At 35.6% G+C, this 22,655-nt stretch overlaps 1 protein-coding gene across 6 annotated transcripts in view; it reads left to right on the top strand.

Moving 5' to 3' along the window:
- CSNK1G3 (casein kinase 1 gamma 3) overlaps positions 1-22,655 on the top strand; it is a 112,928-nt gene that overhangs the window by 50,099 nt on the left and 40,174 nt on the right. For all 6 annotated transcript variants that reach the window (XM_059175736.1, XM_059175732.1, XM_059175737.1 and 3 more), the window contains exons 4-6: positions 608-677; positions 16,220-16,368; positions 18,009-18,243. In XM_059175736.1, coding sequence (XP_059031719.1) covers positions 608-677; positions 16,220-16,368; positions 18,009-18,243 — 454 coding nt within the window. The remainder of the gene's footprint in view (positions 1-607; positions 678-16,219; positions 16,369-18,008; positions 18,244-22,655) is intronic.

Below are 22,655 nucleotides of genomic sequence, written 5' to 3'. Positions count from 1 at the left end.
TAAAAGTCAAAAGTCTGAGGGAAGGATGATGGAAATGTTCTAAAGGTTTTTTGAGGTGGTGGTTGTGGGAGTATATATGTAGTTACCTAAACTCATGGGTATAATACTTAACAAACTCTGTGTTTTATTGTAAGCTATACCCTAGTTAAAATTAAAAAAAAAAATCTTGCTTCTGTCAAAATTTTCTTCTTTGTTCTTTCTCACTTGTCTGTGACTTCCCTTTAACCTAGAACCTTTACATGAGAAATACACAGTTCAGGGGTCACTTCTTGGGAATGGGAGAAAAAGAGTAAGAGCCACCATTTTCCCTAGTCATGAATGTTTGGAGTATAATTTTCTTCAGGGTCAAAGAGTCAGACATATAGATTTCCTTATTGCTTCTGCTTCTTCTATTAGCCCGTTGACATTATGTACATTTATGGTATCAGTTGTTTTTACTTAAATGTAAAGTTGATTTTTATTTGGATCTAACCTTAGGGAAAGATGCCTTCTAGAATATTAAATTATGCAAGAGTTGACACCAAGGTTTATAACATTTGGGATTGGGCCTAGTGATGTTTTAATAATTTAAATATTTTTTTGTTATTTTTGTTTGTTTTTTAATTAGGAGCCCATGAAATCCAGAGCACCACAGCTACATTTGGAATACAGATTCTACAAACAGTTAGGATCTGGAGGTAAAGTCGTGTATTATTTTTTACATTTGTAATAAAATGAATTGTTATCATAACTCTTTGGTTTCAAAGAATAGTATTTTAAATTTGGTTAAAATGAATAATTTCTTAAGGCTATGCTTATAAGACATTTTTTCACTAGATTCTTAATGTTTTCATTTTATTGTTTTCAAGATTTTATTTATTTGTATATCAGAGAGAGAGAGAGAGGCAGGCAGAGGGAAAAGTAGGCTCTCTGCTTAGCAGGGAGCCTGATAGGGGACTTGATTCCAGGACCCTGGGATCATGACCTGAGCTGAAGGCAGTTGCTTAACCAATGGAACCACTCAGGCGCCCCTCCTTTTATTTTAATTATGACAGTTTTGGGAGCTTACTGCATTGCTGCTAATATAAATAGAGAACATTGTGAAAAAAATTTAGTGTGAGAATACAAGATGCATATGACTTCTATAGCCTTAGCCTTTTTGGTGGTATTATAGTTGTTGAAATGACCTATGACATAGTGGTAGGCTGAAAAATGGCCCCGTAAAAGATACCTATATCATAATCCTTAGAACTTGTAAATTTACCTTTGCAGGTGTGATGAAGTTAAAGATCTTGTGATGGGTAGATTATTCTGGATTATCTGGGTATCCCCTAGATACAAATGTCCTTGTAAAAGAGGGGCAGAGGGGTATTTTAATACAGCCACAAATGTCCTTGTAAAAGAGGGGTATTTTAATACACAGAAAGGAGAAGGCAAAATGGCTACAAACTCAGAGACTGGAGTGATAGAGCATAAGTAGGGAATGCTCAGTCTTAAAAACCTGGAAGAGGCTTCTAGGATTCTCCCTTTGAACCTTCAGCGGAAACATGCCCCTGCCAACACCTTGATTTAATCTGATGAGACTGATTTCAGATTTCTGGCCTCCAGATCTGTGACAAAATAAATTTCTGTTTTAAGCAACAATTGTGCAGTAATTTCAGTGACTGTAGGAAGTTAATACAGGTTTTTTTTTTTTTTTAAAGTACAGGTGTATTTTTATGTAAACTCTAAAATTAGTGAGAACGGATATTTTTGGCCATTGGAAAAAAAACTAATGAGAAAATTTCTTATAGTATGTTGCATTGCCTTTATGTGGAAGCCTCTCACAGCTATGCTTTTTGTTTACTTCTGTTCTGCTAACTGTAATGATTTTTTATGTGTAGTTTCTTATCAGGTAGGAATATTTTGTTTCCCCAGGTTTAATAAAATAAAGTTTTTTCATGTGTCTTTTTGTAAGTACATGTTTATATTCTAATTCATAGAATTGAGCACTTAATGCATTATTAATTTGCATATTCTTTTTTTCCTAACAGCATATTTTCCAAATGAGTAGTCACTGTGAGGACAATAAATTGACATTTTGTGTTAATGTTTTTTATCACTGTAGGCTTCTTATAATGCACATCTAAGTCTGATACAGATAGCCCTCCAGGAGTTACCAAAATTATCATTGACAACTGAGATTTAAAGGATAGGGGGAAATAAAACCAATGATATGTGAAATCATACATGTTAGTTAGAAGTAGCAAGTGATAGAAAGCCCTAAGAAACTAAGTTGGGGGGGGGTGGGGAGTTTATTGGCTCATCTCCTGGAAATTCAGAGAAGGGACCTATTTATAAGACATTATTGTATCCAGGATTTCAAATACTGCCATGAGGGCATGAGGGACATTCTTGAATTTGTTTCTGTGCTCTGCCTCTATGTGTGTGTGTGTGTGTGTGTGTGTATGTGTGTGTGTGTAAGTGTGTAAGCTTCATTTTCTGGTTGGCCCTTTTTATGAGATGGCAGAGGTGGTTACCAGTAGCCGAACTTAGCAATTATAATGTCATTTCTTCTCTTTTCTTTTCAAATATTTTATTTATTTGACAGAGAGAGAAAGAGAGAGGGAGAGAGTGAGCATAAGCAGAGTGAGTGGCAGAGGGAGAGAGAGAAGCAGGCTTCCTGCTGAGTAGGGAACCTGGTGTGGGACTCCATCTCAGGACTTCAGAATCATGATCTGAGCCAAAGGCAGTGCTTAGCTGAGTGAGCCACCGAGGCATCCCTATAATGTCATGTCTTTCCCGAAAATTCTTGCAAAAGTTCTAGGACCAAATCTTACTGTATTATTTTATGTCCCATGACTTTCCTTGTTTTTATTGCTTTGAATTTGATTGCCGAAACTTAGGTCTTTTGCTCATCTTAGTAGCTACCTGAAACTCCGGGACTGAGAATGGGGTAAGGTGGTTGCCTATTGGGAAACTGAGGTGTTAATCAGAAGGAAGATTGGATGCTGGGGAGATTTAAAGACAACAGATCAATCATTACTTACATAGTAAAGCTATCATTTCAAAAAATCTGGTTGAACACTTTAATTAGAGAAGAATGAATAAGTCAGTTTAGAGTATAGGGAGTCATTGAATTAAACATCAAAGGTACACTTAATTTTATTATTGTATTCTTTGCCTTTTTTAACTTTAAACTTTATGTCAGAGTAATAATAGAAATGAAGGCTACGTCTTTATCCTTGAATGCCATAGGACTGCAAGTAACAGGGCCCACCATGTAGAAGACACTCCATATATATCAGGTGATCCCCCTGTGCTCTGTGGCATAGCATTTACACAGATTGAAATATGAATGGTATTGCATGAAGCTTTCAAGTGTGAATAGTTTTGAGTATTTTATGTGAATCATGTCAGTTTAGGTTACTACATAGTTTTTTAAATCAAACATGAATTTTGGAAACATTTGTGAGTGCCCATGTCATCTATGTAGAAAAGACTTTAGTTGTTTGGGGAGGGACTGATGATTTTTAAAATAGTTTGATTTTGGGGATGCTGGCTGGCTCAGTCAGTAGAGCATGTGACTCTTGATCTCAAGGTCCTGAGTTCAAGCCCCACAGTCAGAATGGAGCCTGCTTAAAAAAAAAAAAAAAGATGGATTTTGGAATTGATACTTGAAAGGATTCTATTTTCAGAGTACTCTTAGTCATAAATGAGCCATTCAAAGTAATTTAGCTTTAACTCTCTTAAGGTACTTTAAGTTTTATTTAAGTAGCAGTTTGCTTGTTAGTGTTCCCTTTAAAAATAGGTATAGTTAATCAATAGCTACACTATTTAACAAACCCCTAAAACTCAACCATGAGAAAACAGGCAGTCCACTTCAAAAGTGGGCAAAGGGTTTGAGTAGACTTTTCTCCAAATATATGCAGATGGCCAATAAGCACCTGAAAGGATGCTCAGTATTAGTCATCATTAGGGAAATGTAAATCAAAACTACAGAGATACACCACTTCATACCCATAGATTGGCTGTTTTCAGACAAATGAAAAACAGCAGCAACCAGTCAACAAGTGTTGCTATGAATGTGGAAAAATAAAAATCTTGGTGCATTGCTGAGGGCACAGTAAAATGGTGCAGCTGCAGATGTGTGGAAAACAGTTCCTCCAAAAAAAAAAAAATCAAACCTATAATTACCATTTGATGCAGCAATCCCACTTATTATCTGTACCAAAGATTGCCTGCTAACAGATATCCAAACAGCTATGTTCAGAGCAGCATGATTTGCAGTAAAAAGTGGAAACAACCTAAGTGTCCATCAGTGGATGAACAGATAAACAATGCGATCTATACATACAATGAAATATTCAGTCTTTTTTCTTAAGATTTTATTTATTTATTTATTTAGAGAACACAAGAAAGGGGAGGGTCAGAGGGAGAAGCATACTCCCTGCCGAGCGGGGAGCCAGATGTTGGGCTTGATCCTGGGACTCCAGATGCTTAACTGACTGAGTCACCCAGGTACCCTGAAATATTACTCAGTCTTAAAGAAGAAGGGAAGTTTGGACACATGGTACAATATAGGTGAGCCTTGGGGACATTTTGCTAACTAAAATAAGCCTGTCACAGTAGGACAAATACTATGTAATTCCACTTATTTGAGGTACTGAGTGTAGTCAGATTCACAGAGACAGGCAGCAGAATGGTGGTTGCCAGGGCCTGAGGGGATAGGGAAATGGGAAAATATTATTTCTTGGATATGGAGTTTCAGTATGAAGTGATGAAAGCGTTCTGGAGTTGAGTTGTGGTGCCGGGTGCACAGCAGTGTGAATATTTGCCTCGTGCCATTGATCTGCACGCGGACAGATGATTAAAATAACACATTTTCTATCATGTATGCCTGACCACAGTAAAAACAAAAATTAAGAGATGGATTTATTTTGGGGTGCCTGGGTGGCTCAGTCATTAATCATCTGACTTCAGCTCAGGTTATGATCCCAGAGTTCTGGGATCAAGTTCCGCCTTGGGCTTCTTGCTCAGTGGGGAGTCTGCTTCTCCCTCTCCCTCTGCCTGCCGCTCTGCCTACTTGTGCTCTATCAACTAAATAAATTTAAAAAAAATTTTAAAAACAGATTTGAAAAGATTTAGAATTATTTATTGAACTGTCTCCGAAAACATACATAATTTCTCTAGTTCTGCCTGTCTGGGTTTTGAACCTCCAGTAAGTCCTTATGTCTCTTGTTCTCTTTCTCTAACTGCCCAGTTTTTTCCGTTTTCTCTCTCATTTGTTCATGGAATCTGTTTTTTACAGACAGTGGGACTGTTTAGCTTTAGTGCTTAGATGAGGGATTGGCTCTCTCTTACTACTTAGCTTTCCATAGGATTATAATAATATTGTGTTTGATACCATGATCACGTTCTGTGATAGCGAAGATGTGATATATTGAATAGTCTTGTTTTGTCATATCCAGTCAGCATTTACTGAGTCAAAGAAGATCTAGATTTGGGAGTCATTAGCACATAGGTGGTTTCTAAGATGAAGGGAATGGCTGGGATCCCCCAGGGGAGAGTAGAGTGTGACTTGAGAAGAGGAACAGAGATAAAACCACACTGACCTTGGCGTTGGGCACGAATGACTTCGTCAGTAACAGGAATCACGACAGCAGTAGTTACACAAGTGAAGGGACGTTTTGTGAGGAAAAATAAACAAGGAATTCTCAGGTAGACAGACCATTGTAGGTTTGATATAGTTGCTCAAAAGTGAGGCATCGGCTCCCTTTAGCTTCCTCCTCCTGTTTTTCATGTGGCTTTCATCTTAAGATCTTAAATTTTTTGAAACTGGAGGAGGGAGAAAAAGATGAAATTGGTGTCTAAATAAGGATAACTTCCAATTCTGTTTTTTTTTTTTTTTAAGATTTTATTTATTTGACAGAGATCACAAGTAGGCAGAGAGGCAGGCAGAGAGAGAAGGGGTGGGGGGAGCAGGCTCCCTGCCGAGCAAAGAGCCCCATGTGAGGCTCCATCCCATGGTGCTGGGATCATGACCTGAGCCGAAAGCAGAGGCTTTAACCCACTGAGCTACCCAGGCGCTCCGTGACTTCCAATTCTTTACCTCTTGCCTCCATTCTTAAAATTTAGTTATTCATTTTTGTCCCTAGTGGGATTGAGAAATTCTGTATACTTAGAATTTTGCTCCCTCCTTTCTTTTCTCCTTACCTTTTCAGTGATTTTTTTCTCTTCTCAAAGGCCTGTTTGCTTTTTTTGGATTATCTTTTGATTTTGGCCAGTTAGGATGAACACAGGGTTCTGTCCTACCATTTAGCATAAAATTTCTTTGTCTTTCTGGGAACTCACTTTTCTGGTTGCTCTCAATTTACTGTTCCTTGAAAAGATGTTTGTATTTTCATCTGTATGTATTCTCCTTTGGGAATGTCTTTCTTTCTCAACAAATTTGTTTCTTCAGGCCCTAGCTAAATATCACCTCTTTTGCAATGCATTTCCTGACATTGTTTTCCACTCTCTACAAAAATGCTTCTTCTTTGACCTGACATTAGTATGAATATATCTTTGCTTTTTATGTATCATACTATATTTCATTATTGTTTGCTTATGTTTTTCCCCTCCACTAACAGTTGAACTCTTTGAGGCAAATAAAATGATATATTTGCCTTTTTATCCTTGAAACTGAGCAGAATGCTTGACAATTGTAGTTCCTTGGTAGATGATTGAGCTGATAAATTCTTAAATGAGAGGGACTGTTTTCTTTTACTAGATGTGAAGTTGTGATATAGAATTCCCAGAATTTCCTGTAGTGTTTTTTTAAAACTTCTGTGATGGGTTTTGAAAGTTTGATATATCAGTATTATAAAGATTGTTATAGTATTATAATTTTAATTTATTTCATTTCTGACACAGAAGCATAGCTGTACCATTTCAAAAATTTTATTTGTTTTAACTTATTTCATTTGTGTATTATTCTCTAATTAGGCAAATTTAATTCCTCATTTTAGGAATCTGGAAGTAGAAGGAAAAAAAAATCAATGATAAGTATTTTTTGAAATAATGGAAATGATAAACCTAGGAGATAGCCAGATAGTTATCTAATTAACTGAACTGTACAGTTCAGCCATCTAAAAATAATAACTTTGTAGAGAAGATAGGGTTTAATTATTAGAATAATGTGGTTTTTTATTTACTTGAATTGTTGATACTTGATGAGAGTGCAGGGACTATGCTTTGAAATTTATGGGGTAATTTTCTCTGAAGATCAGTGATTCTGAGTATTGTTTCTTTATGTTAATTCTTCACATCAAATGGTTTTCAAAGGCCCCTCTGTTGGGGGCAATTATTTATTCCTCAGAATCTCTTTATTAGCTGATAATCTTTCTCTCAGAGATTAAAACAGCCGTTCTTTGTCATAAATTATTGCTTACCAAAGGAAGTAGAATAATCTTTTTTCTGTTATAAATTACTGTTGTTGGAAATCTGCAGCTATAGGAGTGATATTAAACACCCTGTTTGAGACCATGCATATGTTAAATCATTGTTTCTAAGTCCATGCTTTGGCTTTTTGATATGCTCTGAACTATGTAGTTCTAAACAATAATTTGATAATAGCTGCAGTGGCTCTTTTAGAAATCATACCTATTCGTAGTATTGTCTTTCAGGGGCTGTTAAAAGAGCTCCTCTCCCTGCCTTGTACTGACCCCTCTGCCTTCTTGGTTTGTGTCTTGTTAAAAAGTCAGGATTTAGTTGTTGCCTCTGTGTTTTACAGACGCCTCCATTTTCACATTTTTTCAAGGCAGTTTCGGTCTGTTTGCTAGCTGAATGTGTGTTGGTGATTCCATAATGTATGGAAATTTGATCGTACTATTTACTAAAAGAAAGGTTGTAACAGTATAAAGCTTTTAAACCTGGCTATATCCATTTGTTAATATTTGAAGTTTCATTTATTCATAGAGAAGCCTGATTAGAGTTTTTCTGTGTTGAAGAAATTTAAGAAATTCTACTCTTTCCATGAATCTACTCTTTCCGTCTATTTGAGAAAACAGAGAAAATACTGTAAAAACTATTAATGTGAAGTGAATATATTAATTAGGATGTCACCTATTGTATTTTGGTATTAACAAACGTAATAAAGAATATTGTATGGGTGAGCCAGTGGTTAGTGTAGACTTAATCTCAGCTCAGATAACCAACAGTTGATGTAGCAGCTTCTGAGAGTTCCCTTTTCTCTCTTAGCTGAATTGCTTTTAGAAGTCCTCTTAAGTATACATAATATTCCTCATTCCTTATGGAAGCCTCTCTGTATGGGAATTTCTGTCACTTATGGAATGTTGAGCTCTTAATACATAAGTATGTTAAGTATTTTGATAAAAGTGTACAAAGTTTTTGTGTTGAAGCCCTTACAGTTGATGGAAAATGTATACATTTAAAGAATGCTGTACGTTATCAATATAAGAAGGAAGGGTTAACAGTGGTTTTAGTTTGGTTTATATGGTGCAGATACTAGATTAGTTGTATGTGATGTGGTAATTATAGTATTTTTAGTGAGAAATTAATCACATAAGAATCTTAAATTTAAAAAATACCTTTGAATAGAATAGGACTAAATGGTTATGGATTTAATTTTCTAAAATGCAGCATCATTTTAAAATTTCTCTATGTAATAGTAAAAAGTTTAAGGCTATTAAAAACAGTATGATTTCATACTTTGTTTTAATTTTTGATTTAAATATCAAGTATCCCATTGTGAGAAAAACATTTGCAAACTAGAAGGTTGAGGATAAAAATGATACAGAGGATTTATTTTTTTCCTTAATTAATTAGGCCCAGAGAATAATAACTAAATAATGAATAATAGAACATTACATAATGAATATAATTTTATTTGATATTCATACAATATTCTTTATTCATGTAATATTCAATATTCAATATAATGAACAATACTTATTTGTAGGTGTTGTTATTTTTTTAATGTTCTCTGAAGTTTAGAATAATCTCAAGGTGTAAATAGAATTATCACAGAAAGGACTGTTTTTTGTTTTTCATTTTTTCTTTTTACAATGAGGTGGCTTTATTTCATTTGGGGGTATGGTAGAATTTTATTACTAACTGTGTGGGCTGGAATGTAATGGAACCACTGTTGGCTAAGTCTGGAACTCAGTGCACTTGCTTGTTCACATTAGAGCTTGCTGTACAGCTGGGTCAGCATTTCTCAAACTTTTGGGTATCCGGATCCTTTTTAACTCTTCAAACTTTCTGAAGATCCCAGAGACCTTTTGTTGTGAGTTAGTAGCTATTGATATTTTACCTTATGAGAACTCAAAACAGAAATATAAATATGTTGCTGTATTAATTCATTTTTAAATATCACTGACATTTTACAATTACAACTTACCATATTTTCCAAATCAAAAATATCTGAGAAAAGTGTCCTTATTTTACAAATTTGCACAGTTTTTTAATGTGTGGCTTACTAAAAAACACCTATATTCTCCCTTTCTTCTTCTTCGTTGAGTCCATTGCCATATCACATGTCATGTAACCTCTGAAAAATTCGACTTTTCGCTTGTGAGAGGAGAGTGAAAAAGGTAAATGGCATCTTAGTGTTTTTACAAAAATAATTTTGATGTCATTGACCTCCTGAAAGGATCTCATGGGCCACCCCTACCCCCCAACTGTGTATCTCCAGAGCACCTGTTGAGAACTGCTGAGCTGAGAGTGAAAGCATTTATGGTAAAGGTTAAGAGCACCTTAAAGTAAAACTTCCTTGGAAAACAACATACCCTGCGTGATAATTCTGTATAGTATTTCTAGTCAGATTTTAAGTTTTCTTAAGCATATCTGTAGAGTTCAAATTTCCTAATCAGAAAGTTAATGGTTTTGTTCTAATCCTTCCCATAAGAACAATACCAGACCTGAAAAATGGAAAGAAACATCATGATATTATTTCTTTTAAGGATAATGTTTAATTGTCGCCCAACTGAAGTACTTCCACACCTGGCATAAAGTACTAAGCAGTCTTTAAAAGTGTTTGTTAGGGGGCGCCTGGGTGGCTCAGTGGTTAGGCCGCTGCCTTCGGCTCAGGTCATGATCTCAGGGTCCTGGGATCGAGTCCCGCATCGGGCTCTCTGCTCAGCAGGGAGCCTGCTTCCTCCTCTCTCTCTCTCTCTGCCTGCCTCTCTGCCTACTTGTGATTTCTCTCTGTCAAATAAATAAATGGGATCTTTAAAAAAAAAAAAAAAAAAAAAAAAAAAAAAAAAAAAAAAAAAGTGTTTGTTAGACCTGATACTGTTCTGTGACTTAAATTAATGAATGTTTTATCACTTAAATAGAAGGCTGAAATAGGAAATGAAGACACTTTGAAGCCATTAAAGTAAGGGGGTTTTTGAGAAAACTGAAACAGTTTTTGTCCCTGTGCTGATCTTTCTATGGCATTATTAATACTCAAAGGTATGTTATGTAAATAGCTTGATTGAATGTGCATGTTAGGTTCACGGTAATTCTCCTGGCTCATGTGAAACAGAGCAGAGCAGATGTACTCTTTTAAAATCAATTTTAGGAGACTAAGGGTGAGATTGTATTTTGAAATAATATATGAATTTTGTATTTTTGCCCACTCTTCAGCTTTTGTTGGGAATAGATACACTTGTCTTGAAGATGAGGGGTGCTAATAAGCAGCCCTGAGAATCAGTGATACTGGAAGTGATCAGAGCTAACTTCCATAAATTCGCATGGATGGCTCTTTATAGTAGTCTCACAAAGAATTTTAGAACAAGTCAAACTGGGTGCAGTGTGAGTTTACAGTTGAAACTTCACTGGTTGTGAGACCAAGTACAAAGCTTGCTCCTGCCTCTTAGTTCATTTGCATTCCTGCAATTAAGTAGCCAGGTACTGTGATCAAGAGGCATGGATAATGATGTAACACCTCATTACTCTTCCTTCTAAGCCTTCTTTCTGCCTTTCTCTTCTCTCTCACCTTCTTTACCTTCATCTCTCCTTCCATAAATCCTCTACCGGGTGGTCTTGCCTCTCATATTCATACTGGCTGGGGTGGTTTTGTTTTGTTGCTGCTTGGGGTACTCCCCAGCTCCTGTTCTTTGGTTGCAACGTTTCCTGACGCCTAACAACTTAATTTTGTTTGCTCAGAAAACTGCCCAAACTTGTCCTGGGAAATGAAATTCTAGTTTGACCTTTACAGTGTTTGCTTTACGTTCTTGATTTTTTAGGAAAAATTATGACTCTTGATTTTTTGCTTCAGTGACATGAAATTGGTATTGAGATACATTCTTAATACTTACCTAAGAAGTTTGTACACTCATTGATTCATAGAACAGTATGTATCTTGAAGAGTCATTTAGAGTTATTTTTTCTTTTTTTCCCCTCAGAAATTTTTGCTGAGTCATATTTTAAGGTAAAATTATGTTGCATGATAGAGCTGAAGTATTTTCGTTCAAATTTAGATTACGTGTTAAATTTACTCAATAAAATGTAATGCTGTTAATGGAATTTAGCCATCATGAGTAAAGTAGAGCTATGTAATTTTGAGACACTTTGAAGCCATTTAAGGGAGTTTTTGAGAAACAAAGTTCTTGTCTCTTTGCTGATTTTTCTCATGGTGTTATTATGCTCAAAGGTATATTATGTAAATAGCTTGATTGACTGTACATGTTAGATTCATGGTATTTCTTCCTGGCAACGAGTTGGCTTGTATGAAATAGAGCGAAGCAGATTTACTTACGCGTGCCTTTCCTCATCTATGGGAAATTGTGTGTTAATAATAAAAAAAAATCATGTCATGCTTAATAGAGATTGTTTGATAAGAGGAGATTTGAAAGTTGGGTAAAAATTGAACTTGGCAGTTTGGATGGTAGAACTGGAGTAGAAATTTTTGAAGTGCAGCTTTAGAAGAGCTCAAAATAAGGCAGAGTAAATCAGAACCTTTGAATAAGGCCTGTATCTTGTGTTAGTGGGGTATGCTGGGAGAGCTGGGGAAGCCACACACATTATAAGGCCACAGAGTCAGAATGATATACTTAGCTTTGTTTTAGAAGCTCCGGAATGAAGCTAAGAGTTAACAAGAGTAGAGGTACCCTTGCATAATCTTCAGTATTTGGGAGAATGTTTAAGAAATACTTGCTCAGGGAATTAATACATGGATTAAATAAATGGAGTCTAAATCATTTTCCAGTTCAAGATATTCTTTTGGGTCCCAGAAGAATCTTTTAAAAATGAGTATTTTATTCCTAATTGTAAAAATAGCATGGGGTTGTTCATAGCAATTTGGAAAAGTTTAAGAAGTATAAAAATGGGAATAGAAATTACCTACACTTTCAGGAATCTGTTAGCTTTTTGGTTTTTTCTTCCAGTCTCCTTTCGTATTTGTGTTTAATGACTCATTAGAAACATTTTATTTTATTTATTTATTTATTTTTTTAAAAGATTTTATTTATCTATTTGACAGAGAGAGATCACAAGTAGGCAGAGAGGCAGGCAGAGAGAGAGAGAGGAGGAAGCAGGCTCCCTGCTGAGCAGAGAGCCCGATTCGGGGCTCGATCCCAGGACCCTGAGATCATGACCCGAGCCGAAGGCAGCGGCTTAACCCGCTGAGCCACCCAGGTGCCCCAGAAACATTTTATTTTAAAAGTAATGTATGGTTGTTGTAAATGACAAAATTGATCACTTCAGACTTATAGAAGTAAAAAGCAGAAGTTTGTCCTTCACAATTTATCTCCATAGATAAATTGGCTATTTTAAGTTCCACAGTGTGGGTATGACAGAGTTGGTTTAATTAGTCTGGAGTTGATGAATGTTTAGGTGGTTCCCATTTGGTTTCTTTTTCTTTAATTTTCTTTTCTTTCTTCCTTTTTCTTTCACTGTTCCCAACAACATAGCTTCAGTATAGTTGTATGCATGTTTTTGTTTATTTTGGAAAGGTTAGGGCAGTTGTCCCCCCACACCCCGCCCAGAATGTCCCAGTTCATATTTCTCTAACAAGATTTTAACTCACAGCCTTGTTAGTCTAGGCTAATTAATTAACTTTTAAATTATAAACATCCTTTTGGCACTACACTAAAACTTGACCAGTGGTAGTTTCTTCAAGTTGCAGTATAGAGTTAGAAGCCACATGGAAAAACCTTTTCCTATTCTCTTTTACATTAAAATTCACTGTACTTTAGATCATTTACCTTTGCATGGTTTTATAAACACATACATTGGTCACTTGGAAAATACTGATTTACTGAATTAGATTTTCAATTATTGTCATATGTATTACCTAAAATTAAGTCATAATAGTTAATGTCACCACAGTTTCATCAGAAAAGGTATTCTGTTTTTCTTCTTTTTAGTATTGGGAACTTTCAAAGGTCATCCTGGCAGATAGAATTTAGCCAAAATCTGATTTTCATGTGAAAGCTTGAATTTTATTATTGGTAACAAATAGGAACAAGTAAATTATTTCACTTTTTCTTAAGTAACAGATTGTCTTTGTTCATTTTTTGAGAATGTCTTTTATTTATTTTTTTCTTTTGCTTCATTGCACTGTTGAATAAAAGAGATAAAAGTGGACCTCCCAGTTCTGATCACAGCCATAAATGGAAAACATTCATTCTTCCACCATTAAGTATGATGTTAGTTATGAGTTTCTCATAGAGGCCCTTTACCAGGTTGAAGGAGTCACCTTCAATTCCAGATTTGCTGAGAGTTAATGTCACATGCTTTTTTAGTATCTTAAGATGATGTGATGGTTTTTCATATTAATTCTGTTACTGTGGTAAGTTGCATTGGTGGATATTTGGATGTTAACCTAAAGTTGCATTCCTTGGTTAAATTATCCTTGATCATGGAGTCTTGTCCTCCCTAATCCATAGTGTTCCACCATGTGCATAAGGATATAGTGGATGTTCTGTAAGCATTCATTGAATTACTTAAGACGAGATTTCTGAAAGGATTTTCTGTTTTTGGAAACCTTTGAAAACATTTGAATAAATCAGTCATTTATTACTTTTTAAAAAAGATTTTATTTATTTATTTGTCAGACAGTGTACTCTCATGTGCACAGCAGAGGGAGGGACAGAGGGAGAAGCAGACTTTCTGCTGAGCAGGGAGCCGGATGGGGACTCCACCCCAGGACTTAGGGATCATGACCTGAGGTGAAGGCAGACTCTTAACTGACTGAGCCACCCAGGCGTCCCTAAGTCAGTCATTTAATCAACCAAAGTATATTGCTACCTTATTGAGAGGTCATTTCACAACAACTTTAATTATTAGGAATACAGATGGTGACTCAGAAGGAAGTCAGAAAGCCTTTTGACAGTCCTTTCATGGAAGAACCTCAGAACCTGTTTGTTTTTACCTTTCATATATAGTTCTAACAAGCTTGATTGATCTGGTTTGCTTTCGTCCTACAGATCAGAAGCAATAAGCTACAGAGTAGAAGTGAGTTATTAGAGATTGCTTGATTAACAACATGAAAATTAACTTTCAGGGATAGAGTGGGGGGACAAAAGGCATTGTGGAAATAATTTTAAAAACTTAGTAGCTGAGAAGTTTTAATGTCTTAATTGCATCTCCAGGCTCTTAATAGCATAATAAAAGCAGTATTAAAGAATAAACTCTAGTGAGATTCTCATTCACTATTTCTGAACTTTTTTTTTTTCTGCTTTTACACATGTGAGGGGTAGATCTGACACATGAATGCAAGACAGGCTCTGATAGGAGTGGCTGACACTAAAATAGTGATAAACTCTGTGATGATGAGAAGAGTTAAGTGTGTGTGTGTGTGGTGGGGTGTTCTGACATACACACATGGAGGGGTTGGTCAGGAATCTTTCTGGGAAGGGGTGTCATGTATGCAGTTTGAACTTATCCCCCTTCCCCCACCCCCGCCATGATTTATTATCTTGTCTTCCTGTCCCCAGATGGCCTGCTGGCTCACTCATTCACATTTGAGAAAAACTGGTCTTATCCAAACTACTAATGTTATGGAGAAGCAAACTGAAATGTATTTAAAAAATAATAGGACAGTTTAAAAAAGAATAAGGAAGTTATATCTTGAGAGAGTCTTTTCCCTTCTGAAATTACTAGAATCAAACTAGTAAGCAGAAAAAAAATCACTTGTGAGTAAAAGTGAGACATTGAAGATGGAAGAAGTTTGCTTTGTACAAATGAATAAATAAATGTATTTTAAGATAAATTGATCACTGATGATATGTTCATTTATTGTGGAACTCTTAGTTCAAAAAAATCAAATGCAGAGGATTTCTCTGCATTTAGACTTCATATTTGGAGTTTGTATTGTTTTACATTATCATATAATAAATTACTTAGTATTTAGTGGCATAGAGCAAGAGACCCTTATCTCTCATTTTCCTTGGGCCAGGACTCGGGGGATAGCTGAACTGGGTCCTCTGTTGAGGGTTTTGCCAGGGTGAAATCAAGGTGTAAGCCTGGACAAGAGTCTGGCCTGAGGCTCAGAGTCCTTTTCCAAGCTCATTGATTATTTCCAGAGTTCAGTTCCTTGTGGCTATGGGATTCAGTTCCTAGAGCCTGCCCACCATTCCAGGTCACGTGGCGCCTTCTACGGCAGGACAGTTTGCATCTTAAAAACCAACAGGAGAGCTTCTCTGATGCTTTGAATATCTTTGGCCTTTAGACCTTCTTTTTTAAAGGACTTATCTGATTAGATCAGGCCCTCTGATGGGGCCTTGATGGCGTCACTTTTGTCACATAACATAACCTACCCCAAGAGTGATATCGGAGGTTTTACCTGCACTCACAGGGAGGGAAGTGTACTCTGTGTGTATACCAGAGGATGGGAATCTGGGAGGGTGATGCTAGCATTATGCTTCCCTCAGACTTACTTAAGAGAGCAGTGACTACTTGCTTTAAAAAAAAAAAAAAAAAAAAAGAATCTTTCCTGTGCAGCAAGTGTTTTTCTAGGCCGTGGAAATATGAGGCTAAAAGACACCCCCCCACCCCGTCTCTGGTGCGGTGTTGGAGACCAACACGGAAGCACTGTGTGTGATGTCGTTCAGGACAGGTGTGACCAGGCTGCCTGTGGAACATGCAAGAAGATACAGGGAGGGAGAAGGTTGGCTCAGAAAAAGTTCATTATATGTAGACAAAAAGCACAAATACCACTGCACTTCTTAAAAATACAAAAATATTTCTTAAATTGTTTATTAATTTCCTAGGAAGAGAAGTTTGACATTTAAGATGAGGAAGTGATTAAAATCATTTTTCTTTCTCCCAGATGGTATACCTCAAGTTTACTATTTTGGCCCTTGTGGTAAATACAACGCCATGGTGCTCGAACTGCTGGGACCTAGTTTGGAAGATTTGTTTGATTTATGTGACAGGACGTTTTCTCTTAAGACCGTTCTCATGATCGCCATCCAGCTGGTAAGTCAAGCAGGAGGTTCTGAAGCTGTTTGAACGGTTTATATGGTTCTTTTGGTCACACATTTGTATTGCAAGTTTCAGGCTTTGGGACGTTATTTTTACAGAACATTTGAGCTAATGAAGTTTCTACTTTTTAGCACACTGTCTTTTTAGGATGCATAGAACTTAAAGTAACTGAGCCAACTGTATTTTATTCGGGTGAAAGAATTAATACCTTACTGCTTTAAGTCAGAATGTTCTCGTTTGTTTCTAGGCCTGTTTTCATAAGGAAGATGAATGCATAGAAAAGGGAACTCGCAGAAATGTGGATTTATAATGTTAGTAGTAATAATTTCTAATGGCCCAGGAAAAGAAGAAACAGTGAGGGAGTCTTATAAAATATTTAAATTTCAGGGAACCTGAGGGGAAACCACTCAGAGGATGATTTAAGGCAGTTTTGAAATCTCTGCCAGTAGTATGTTGCAAAATCTGCGAGTTGTTTTTCTCCATTGACTCATTAATTCTACTTCTACAAATATAGCTGGTGGAACTGTTCACATATCCTTAAGCTTTTTGTATAAGGATGTTTGTCATAATGAGGGAAACAACCCAAATGTAGAGAAATTACAGGATTAGTTCAGTAAATTATTAATAGATGTAAAATAATAGGTAGCTATTAAAAAGTACATATTAAAAAAAGGTCTTATCACCTGGAAAATGATCAACGTATATCATTACCGAAATGTGTGGGTCATAGAAATACTGTATATTAGGTTCCAGAATTTGTTAACGAATGAAAATGGCCTAAGTGACTGTATGTTTACATTGTGTGGTCAACTATTATTACTGCTAAATGAAGCAATTTTGTTTTCGTTTGTAATGTCCTACATTGTGACATTTTGTACAATGAACTTTATTCGAAAATGTGTAAAAGAATTGGGGAAAACGTGCTGTATTATCATTAAAGTGATCTTACAACATTTTCTGGTTTCAGGATCTTTTAAAATGTTTAATACCTAAGGAAAGACATAAATAGATTGTGAAAAAGAAAGATATCCTAAAGGGTACTGTGTTATTTTTATTTAATGGTTTAGATCTCAGTTTCTTTACTATAACTGTAACAGTTGCTCGATGATTGAATTGATAAGGAAGAACAAATGGCAACTTTATGAGTATGTGTTTTTGCAAGTCTCAGTTCAAGACTTGGTATTAGTAACACTTTTGATTATCTGAGGTGGGATCATCTGTAAGTGCTGACTGAATCTGGCTCACCAGTATGAAAGGAATTCATGAAATTCAAATACTTAGATTTGTAACTGACCAATACAGTGAAAGCAAAGACTTTTGGTCCTAATTGGATATATTTTTGAGAAACTATAGACCGATATTATATTACTTTTAAAGGGTTGAAACAGATATCCCTACATTCACTTTTTTTTTAATAAGACAACTTGAAATGTTCAACTTTGATACAGTTAGGCAGATGCATAAGATTATTTTTATTTTCTGATAGGTCTCTTCTTTATGTTGTTTTCATTGTGAGAATTTTGTCTTGTCTCTATCATGCTTTTTTATGCTAGTGACAGCATGAAATAAAACTTTCTTTCTTCCTTTTCTCTTCTTTTTTTTTTTTTTTTTTTTTTTTGTGTGTGTGAATCAAGATCTCTCGCATGGAATATGTCCACTCAAAGAACTTGATATACAGAGATGTAAAGCCTGAGAACTTCTTAATAGGACGACCAGGAAACAAAACCCAGCAAGTTATTCATATTATAGATTTTGGTTTGGCAAAGGAATATATTGATCCAGAGACAAAGAAACACATACCATACAGAGAACACAAGAGCCTTACAGGAACAGCTAGATATATGAGCATAAACACACATTTAGGAAAAGGTATGTGTACCTTTCATAAGTACAGAAATTTGAATTAGTAACTATCCTAAGAGTGTGAGTTTTTATTTGTTATTATGGTTCAATTTTGGGGGAATTACAGTTGCTTCTATTGTAATTTCTTTATCACATCTGGCTAGAGTTTACTTTGATTTATATTTAATAAAATTCTTTTAAAGTAAGTTGCTCTAAAGTAAATGAATGACAGATCCTTACATTCACTCTTTTTTTAATATGACAACTTGAAATGTTCAACTTTGATACAGTTAGGCAGATGCGTAAGATTATTTTTATTAAAGAATATGAGAGAATTCTTAATTTTAACTGCATTTAATGTATGTGTGAAGATTTTTGATTGAGACTTTGGCTTTCTATACAGCCAGCCAAGGAGATGGTATCCTGCCCAATACATTGAATGCTGAGAGTACATACCTTAGTGGTTCTGTTTACAGTATAGAAATTGTATGACTTGAAACAAATTATTTAACTTTTTAAAGACGGTTCCTTATAAAATAATATCAACCTCACATAGTTTCTTACAGCTTCTCCCCCTCCCCCCACCCCACCAAGGATTCATTCCAGGAACATGTATTTCATTGATTTGTCACATCTCCCTAGTCTCTTTATCTGGAATGCTTCTTCACCTTTCTTTTTGGTTCATGACCTTCATATTTTTGTGGAGTATCTATAGGATATTTTATAGAATGTCTTCAATTTGAGTCTGTCTCATAATTTCTTCATGATTATATTTGAGTGTGCCTCTGTAGCACAAAATCAGAAGTGATGTGTTGTCAGTGTATCATGTCAGGTGGTGTGTGATGTTAGTTGGTTGCATGTAGTTTTCATCCCTTGCTTAGTGTAGTCTCTGCTCAGCTATACTTAACAAGTTTCCTATTTTCCCTTTGCCATTCAGAAGTATTTTGTAAATGAATTTGTGAGATTATGTAAATACAAGTATGTTGCTTCTCATCAAATTTTACCCACTAGATTTAGTTACCATCCATGGATGATTTTCTAATTCATCAGTCCTTATGTATTTATTGATAATCTAATGTAAGCAGAAGCTTTTTCTCTTTTTCCCATTTATTGAATAAAGTAAGTAAGGACTCATGGATTCTTACTGAAAGTAGTATAGTTCACTACTGTCATGTTGTTCCAGATTTGGCCATTGGTTGCCCAGTTCAGCTGGCTGCTCTGTCCTTTGGCTTATCCTCATGATTCTTTGAGAACTTTACTTTCTGGAGCTACAACTTGTTCCAGATTCATCTTATAGTTTCTCTGCTCTAACCCAGAAACAGACGTTTCTTCAAGTTTCCCTGGGTTCGTTTATTGGATAATGTTATACAGAAAGCAAGATCTGGGCACTGGGTATACTCATTGCTACTGGTGTGTTATTGCTTCTAGGCCCCTTCTGCAGTGGAACTATGAAATGCATATGTGTATGTGAAACACATGTCCACACATACATGTATTAATACCTATCTACTAAGAATCCTGAGTTGATTATGATACTTTTAAATTTCATTCTGAGACCACAAAGTAGTACCTCCATTTCCATATGTGTAATTCCCTTGTCTTTTCTCTCTATATGTCTTCCTTTGCCAATAATGAGAACTATGGCTACCACTACTCTATTTTACTCATAGTTAGAAGCCTAGGATCCTCAGAATGTTGTTTCAGAATTGGTAACTAATAGCAGTATGTAAAGCAAGCTTACTAGAATTGACAGTATTTGTAATTCTTATTTTATTGAAAAGTTCATTTTTTAAAATAAAAAGTACATTGAGTAAAGTTAACAACATTTGAGTATATCATGTGTGATTTTTGACATATGTACACATGTGGGTAGCCCACAGCCCTGTCAGGATTTACATTATTATAATTTCTTATACTTCATTTGTGTTCTCTCCCCCACTTTCTCCAAAAGTAGCCACTGTTGTGATTTCTGTCACCATAGATTAGTTTTGCTGGTTCTGTTACTTCATATAAATGGGATCATCTGGCTTCTTTTGCTTACTATGAGATTAATGTTTGTTTTTCAAGTATCAGTAACTTTTTTTTAGAGGTTTCTTTTTGAGGCTCAGTAGTATTCCATTGCACAAATATACCACACAAATGGTTTATTTATTCTGATGTTGATGAACATTTTGATTATTAACAGTGTTTTACTATAAGGAATTTTTGAAAATCTTTCAGTGGGTGTATGTTTTGAGTTCTTTGGGTAAATACTTGAAATTGGAATTGCTATTGGGTTCTACGGTAGGTATCGTTTAACTTTATAAAAAACTGCCCATCGGTACCCCAAGGCATTCATACCATTTCCTGTTTCCACCAGTAACAAATGAGAGTTCAGTTTGTTTCAGTCTTGACGATATTTGGAGTTGTCCTTCTTTTTCATTCTAGCTGTTGTAGTGGATATGTGGTGGTAGTCTGTTTCTTCATGACTAATGATTCTGAGCTCTGCTTCTTGTGCTTATTGACCATTTGTGTATCTTCTTTTGTGATCTGTGTGTCATTTAATTGTTGATTTATAGGAATTCTTTATATATTCTGGATATAAATTCTTTCCCAGGTATATGTCCTGTGAATAGATTCTTCCAGTCTGCCGCTTACCTACTTATTTTCTTAGTGATGTTAGTAGTTAGCAAAAGTTGTAAATATTTGTGAAATCAGTTATCAGTTTTTTTGTTTCATGATCATTACTTTTTGAATCCTGAGGAATCTTTGTCCCCAGGAGATGAAGACATTTTATGTTTTCTTCTACAGTCTACAGTTAATTTCATATGGTGTGAATTAGGGGTTGAGGTTCTTTTTATGATACCATATTCTTTCCCATTGGGTTACCTCTTTGCCTTTCTAAAAAAAATCAGTTCTAGGTTATGTTTGTAGTAGTTTATTCTGAAGTCTCAAACCGTGGTCAGTTTTCGTATCAGAGAAAGTCAGACTTTATTTTCTTTATTTCTTTAGATTCCATCCCTGACATCTCACTCACAAGGAAAAATAGAAACATAAACCAGTCAGCACTTACCCATCATCCCTGCTTAAATGTACCTTGTGGTATACAGTCACTTTTTCTTCAAGACCTTAGCAGTAATGTGACCCAGGCTTCAACTCCTGGTCATAGCTTCTTCTTCTCTGACCATTCTTTGGAGACTTACCTGCTCTCTATGGCATTCCCTGCTTCTTCCTCTCATTGGAACTAATAGCACTTGCTTACTGAAAGTGTGTTCCCTGACAGGCTCTTAATAGAAGAGCTGTGGTATTATTTCTCTTCAGCTGTCTAAAATCCCTGAAAAATATAAATCTGCCTTACTTTAAGAAAAGTAAGTTTCAAATATCTAAAATTAGTTGCATTCAGGCAGTGTTTTCTGGGGGAGTGCCTTTCGAAAGCAAACTTTGGTGACAGATTTAAAATAAGATTTCATAGATACACAACTTTCCGGATTGTGTCTTCTGTTAAAATCAGGCACACCTGTATTTATGCGAACAGTGTCTGTGAGAGATTTTCATTTCATGGTAGTTGTTAACAGGCTATTGCATAACAACTAACAAAGGTTCACCACCATTTTATTGTGAGATATGAAGTCACAACTTCCTTATGGCCCGATATTTTTTTTATCCGAACAATGGCACATGTAACAGCATTCTATTTGTAGAAATGGCAAAGCGAATCTGATATGTTTGTCCCTGTTAGGAAAAGCTTTCAGAGCTTGGGAAATGGCATTTAACTATTACAGTAATCTTTTTACTCCTTTTTCAGCAAGAAAACAAACAAAATATTTCTTTGGCAAGTATTGCAAAGAACAAAGGCTTTAATCCTTACTTTCTCCTATTTACAAAAGCCTTGCTTCTTAATTTTTATGCAGTACTTGGGAAGTAGATGGGCAGAGAAAATTTGTTTCCCAGATTACATGATTTCCTGTTTTTTCAGAAATTGAGAGTAGGTTTAAGTCACATGAATTTAAGTGCTGAAGAGTTAAAGCATTTTTATAAGTGAGATGACTGTGAACGTGGGCTTTTTAGTGATGTTTTGAGTTTAAAGCACTAGCTTTGTGAGGAGTCAGGAACAGATAGAAAAGGACAAGTAGTGAAAATGGGATCTTCTAGTAGTGATTTTAATTTGCTTATATATTTTTTTCCTTTTGGCTTTGCCTGGACTTTGGTGATTACTCTTTTAAGAGGAATTAAAGCCTTCTTATTCATTCTTTACTCTTGTGCATTCAAGGACTTTCTCTACACATGAGCATTTCAAAAGAGAGAATTTGGTCAGACCTTTGTGCACGTTTATAAGTATTTTTCCTTTGTGGAGATTAGTGCACTGTATCAGATTTAAAAAGGAAAAAGCTGGAATAGTGTAAAATCACAGTGTGGATTTTAACCTCTTTATTCCTGTGAGACATATATATATATATATA

This window comes from Mustela lutreola, chromosome 5, assembly GCF_030435805.1.
Source record: "Mustela lutreola isolate mMusLut2 chromosome 5, mMusLut2.pri, whole genome shotgun sequence".
NCBI lineage: Eukaryota > Metazoa > Chordata > Mammalia > Carnivora > Mustelidae > Mustela > Mustela lutreola.
Note: the sequence above shows the minus strand (reverse complement) of the source record. Positions and strands in the feature narration are given on the sequence as shown.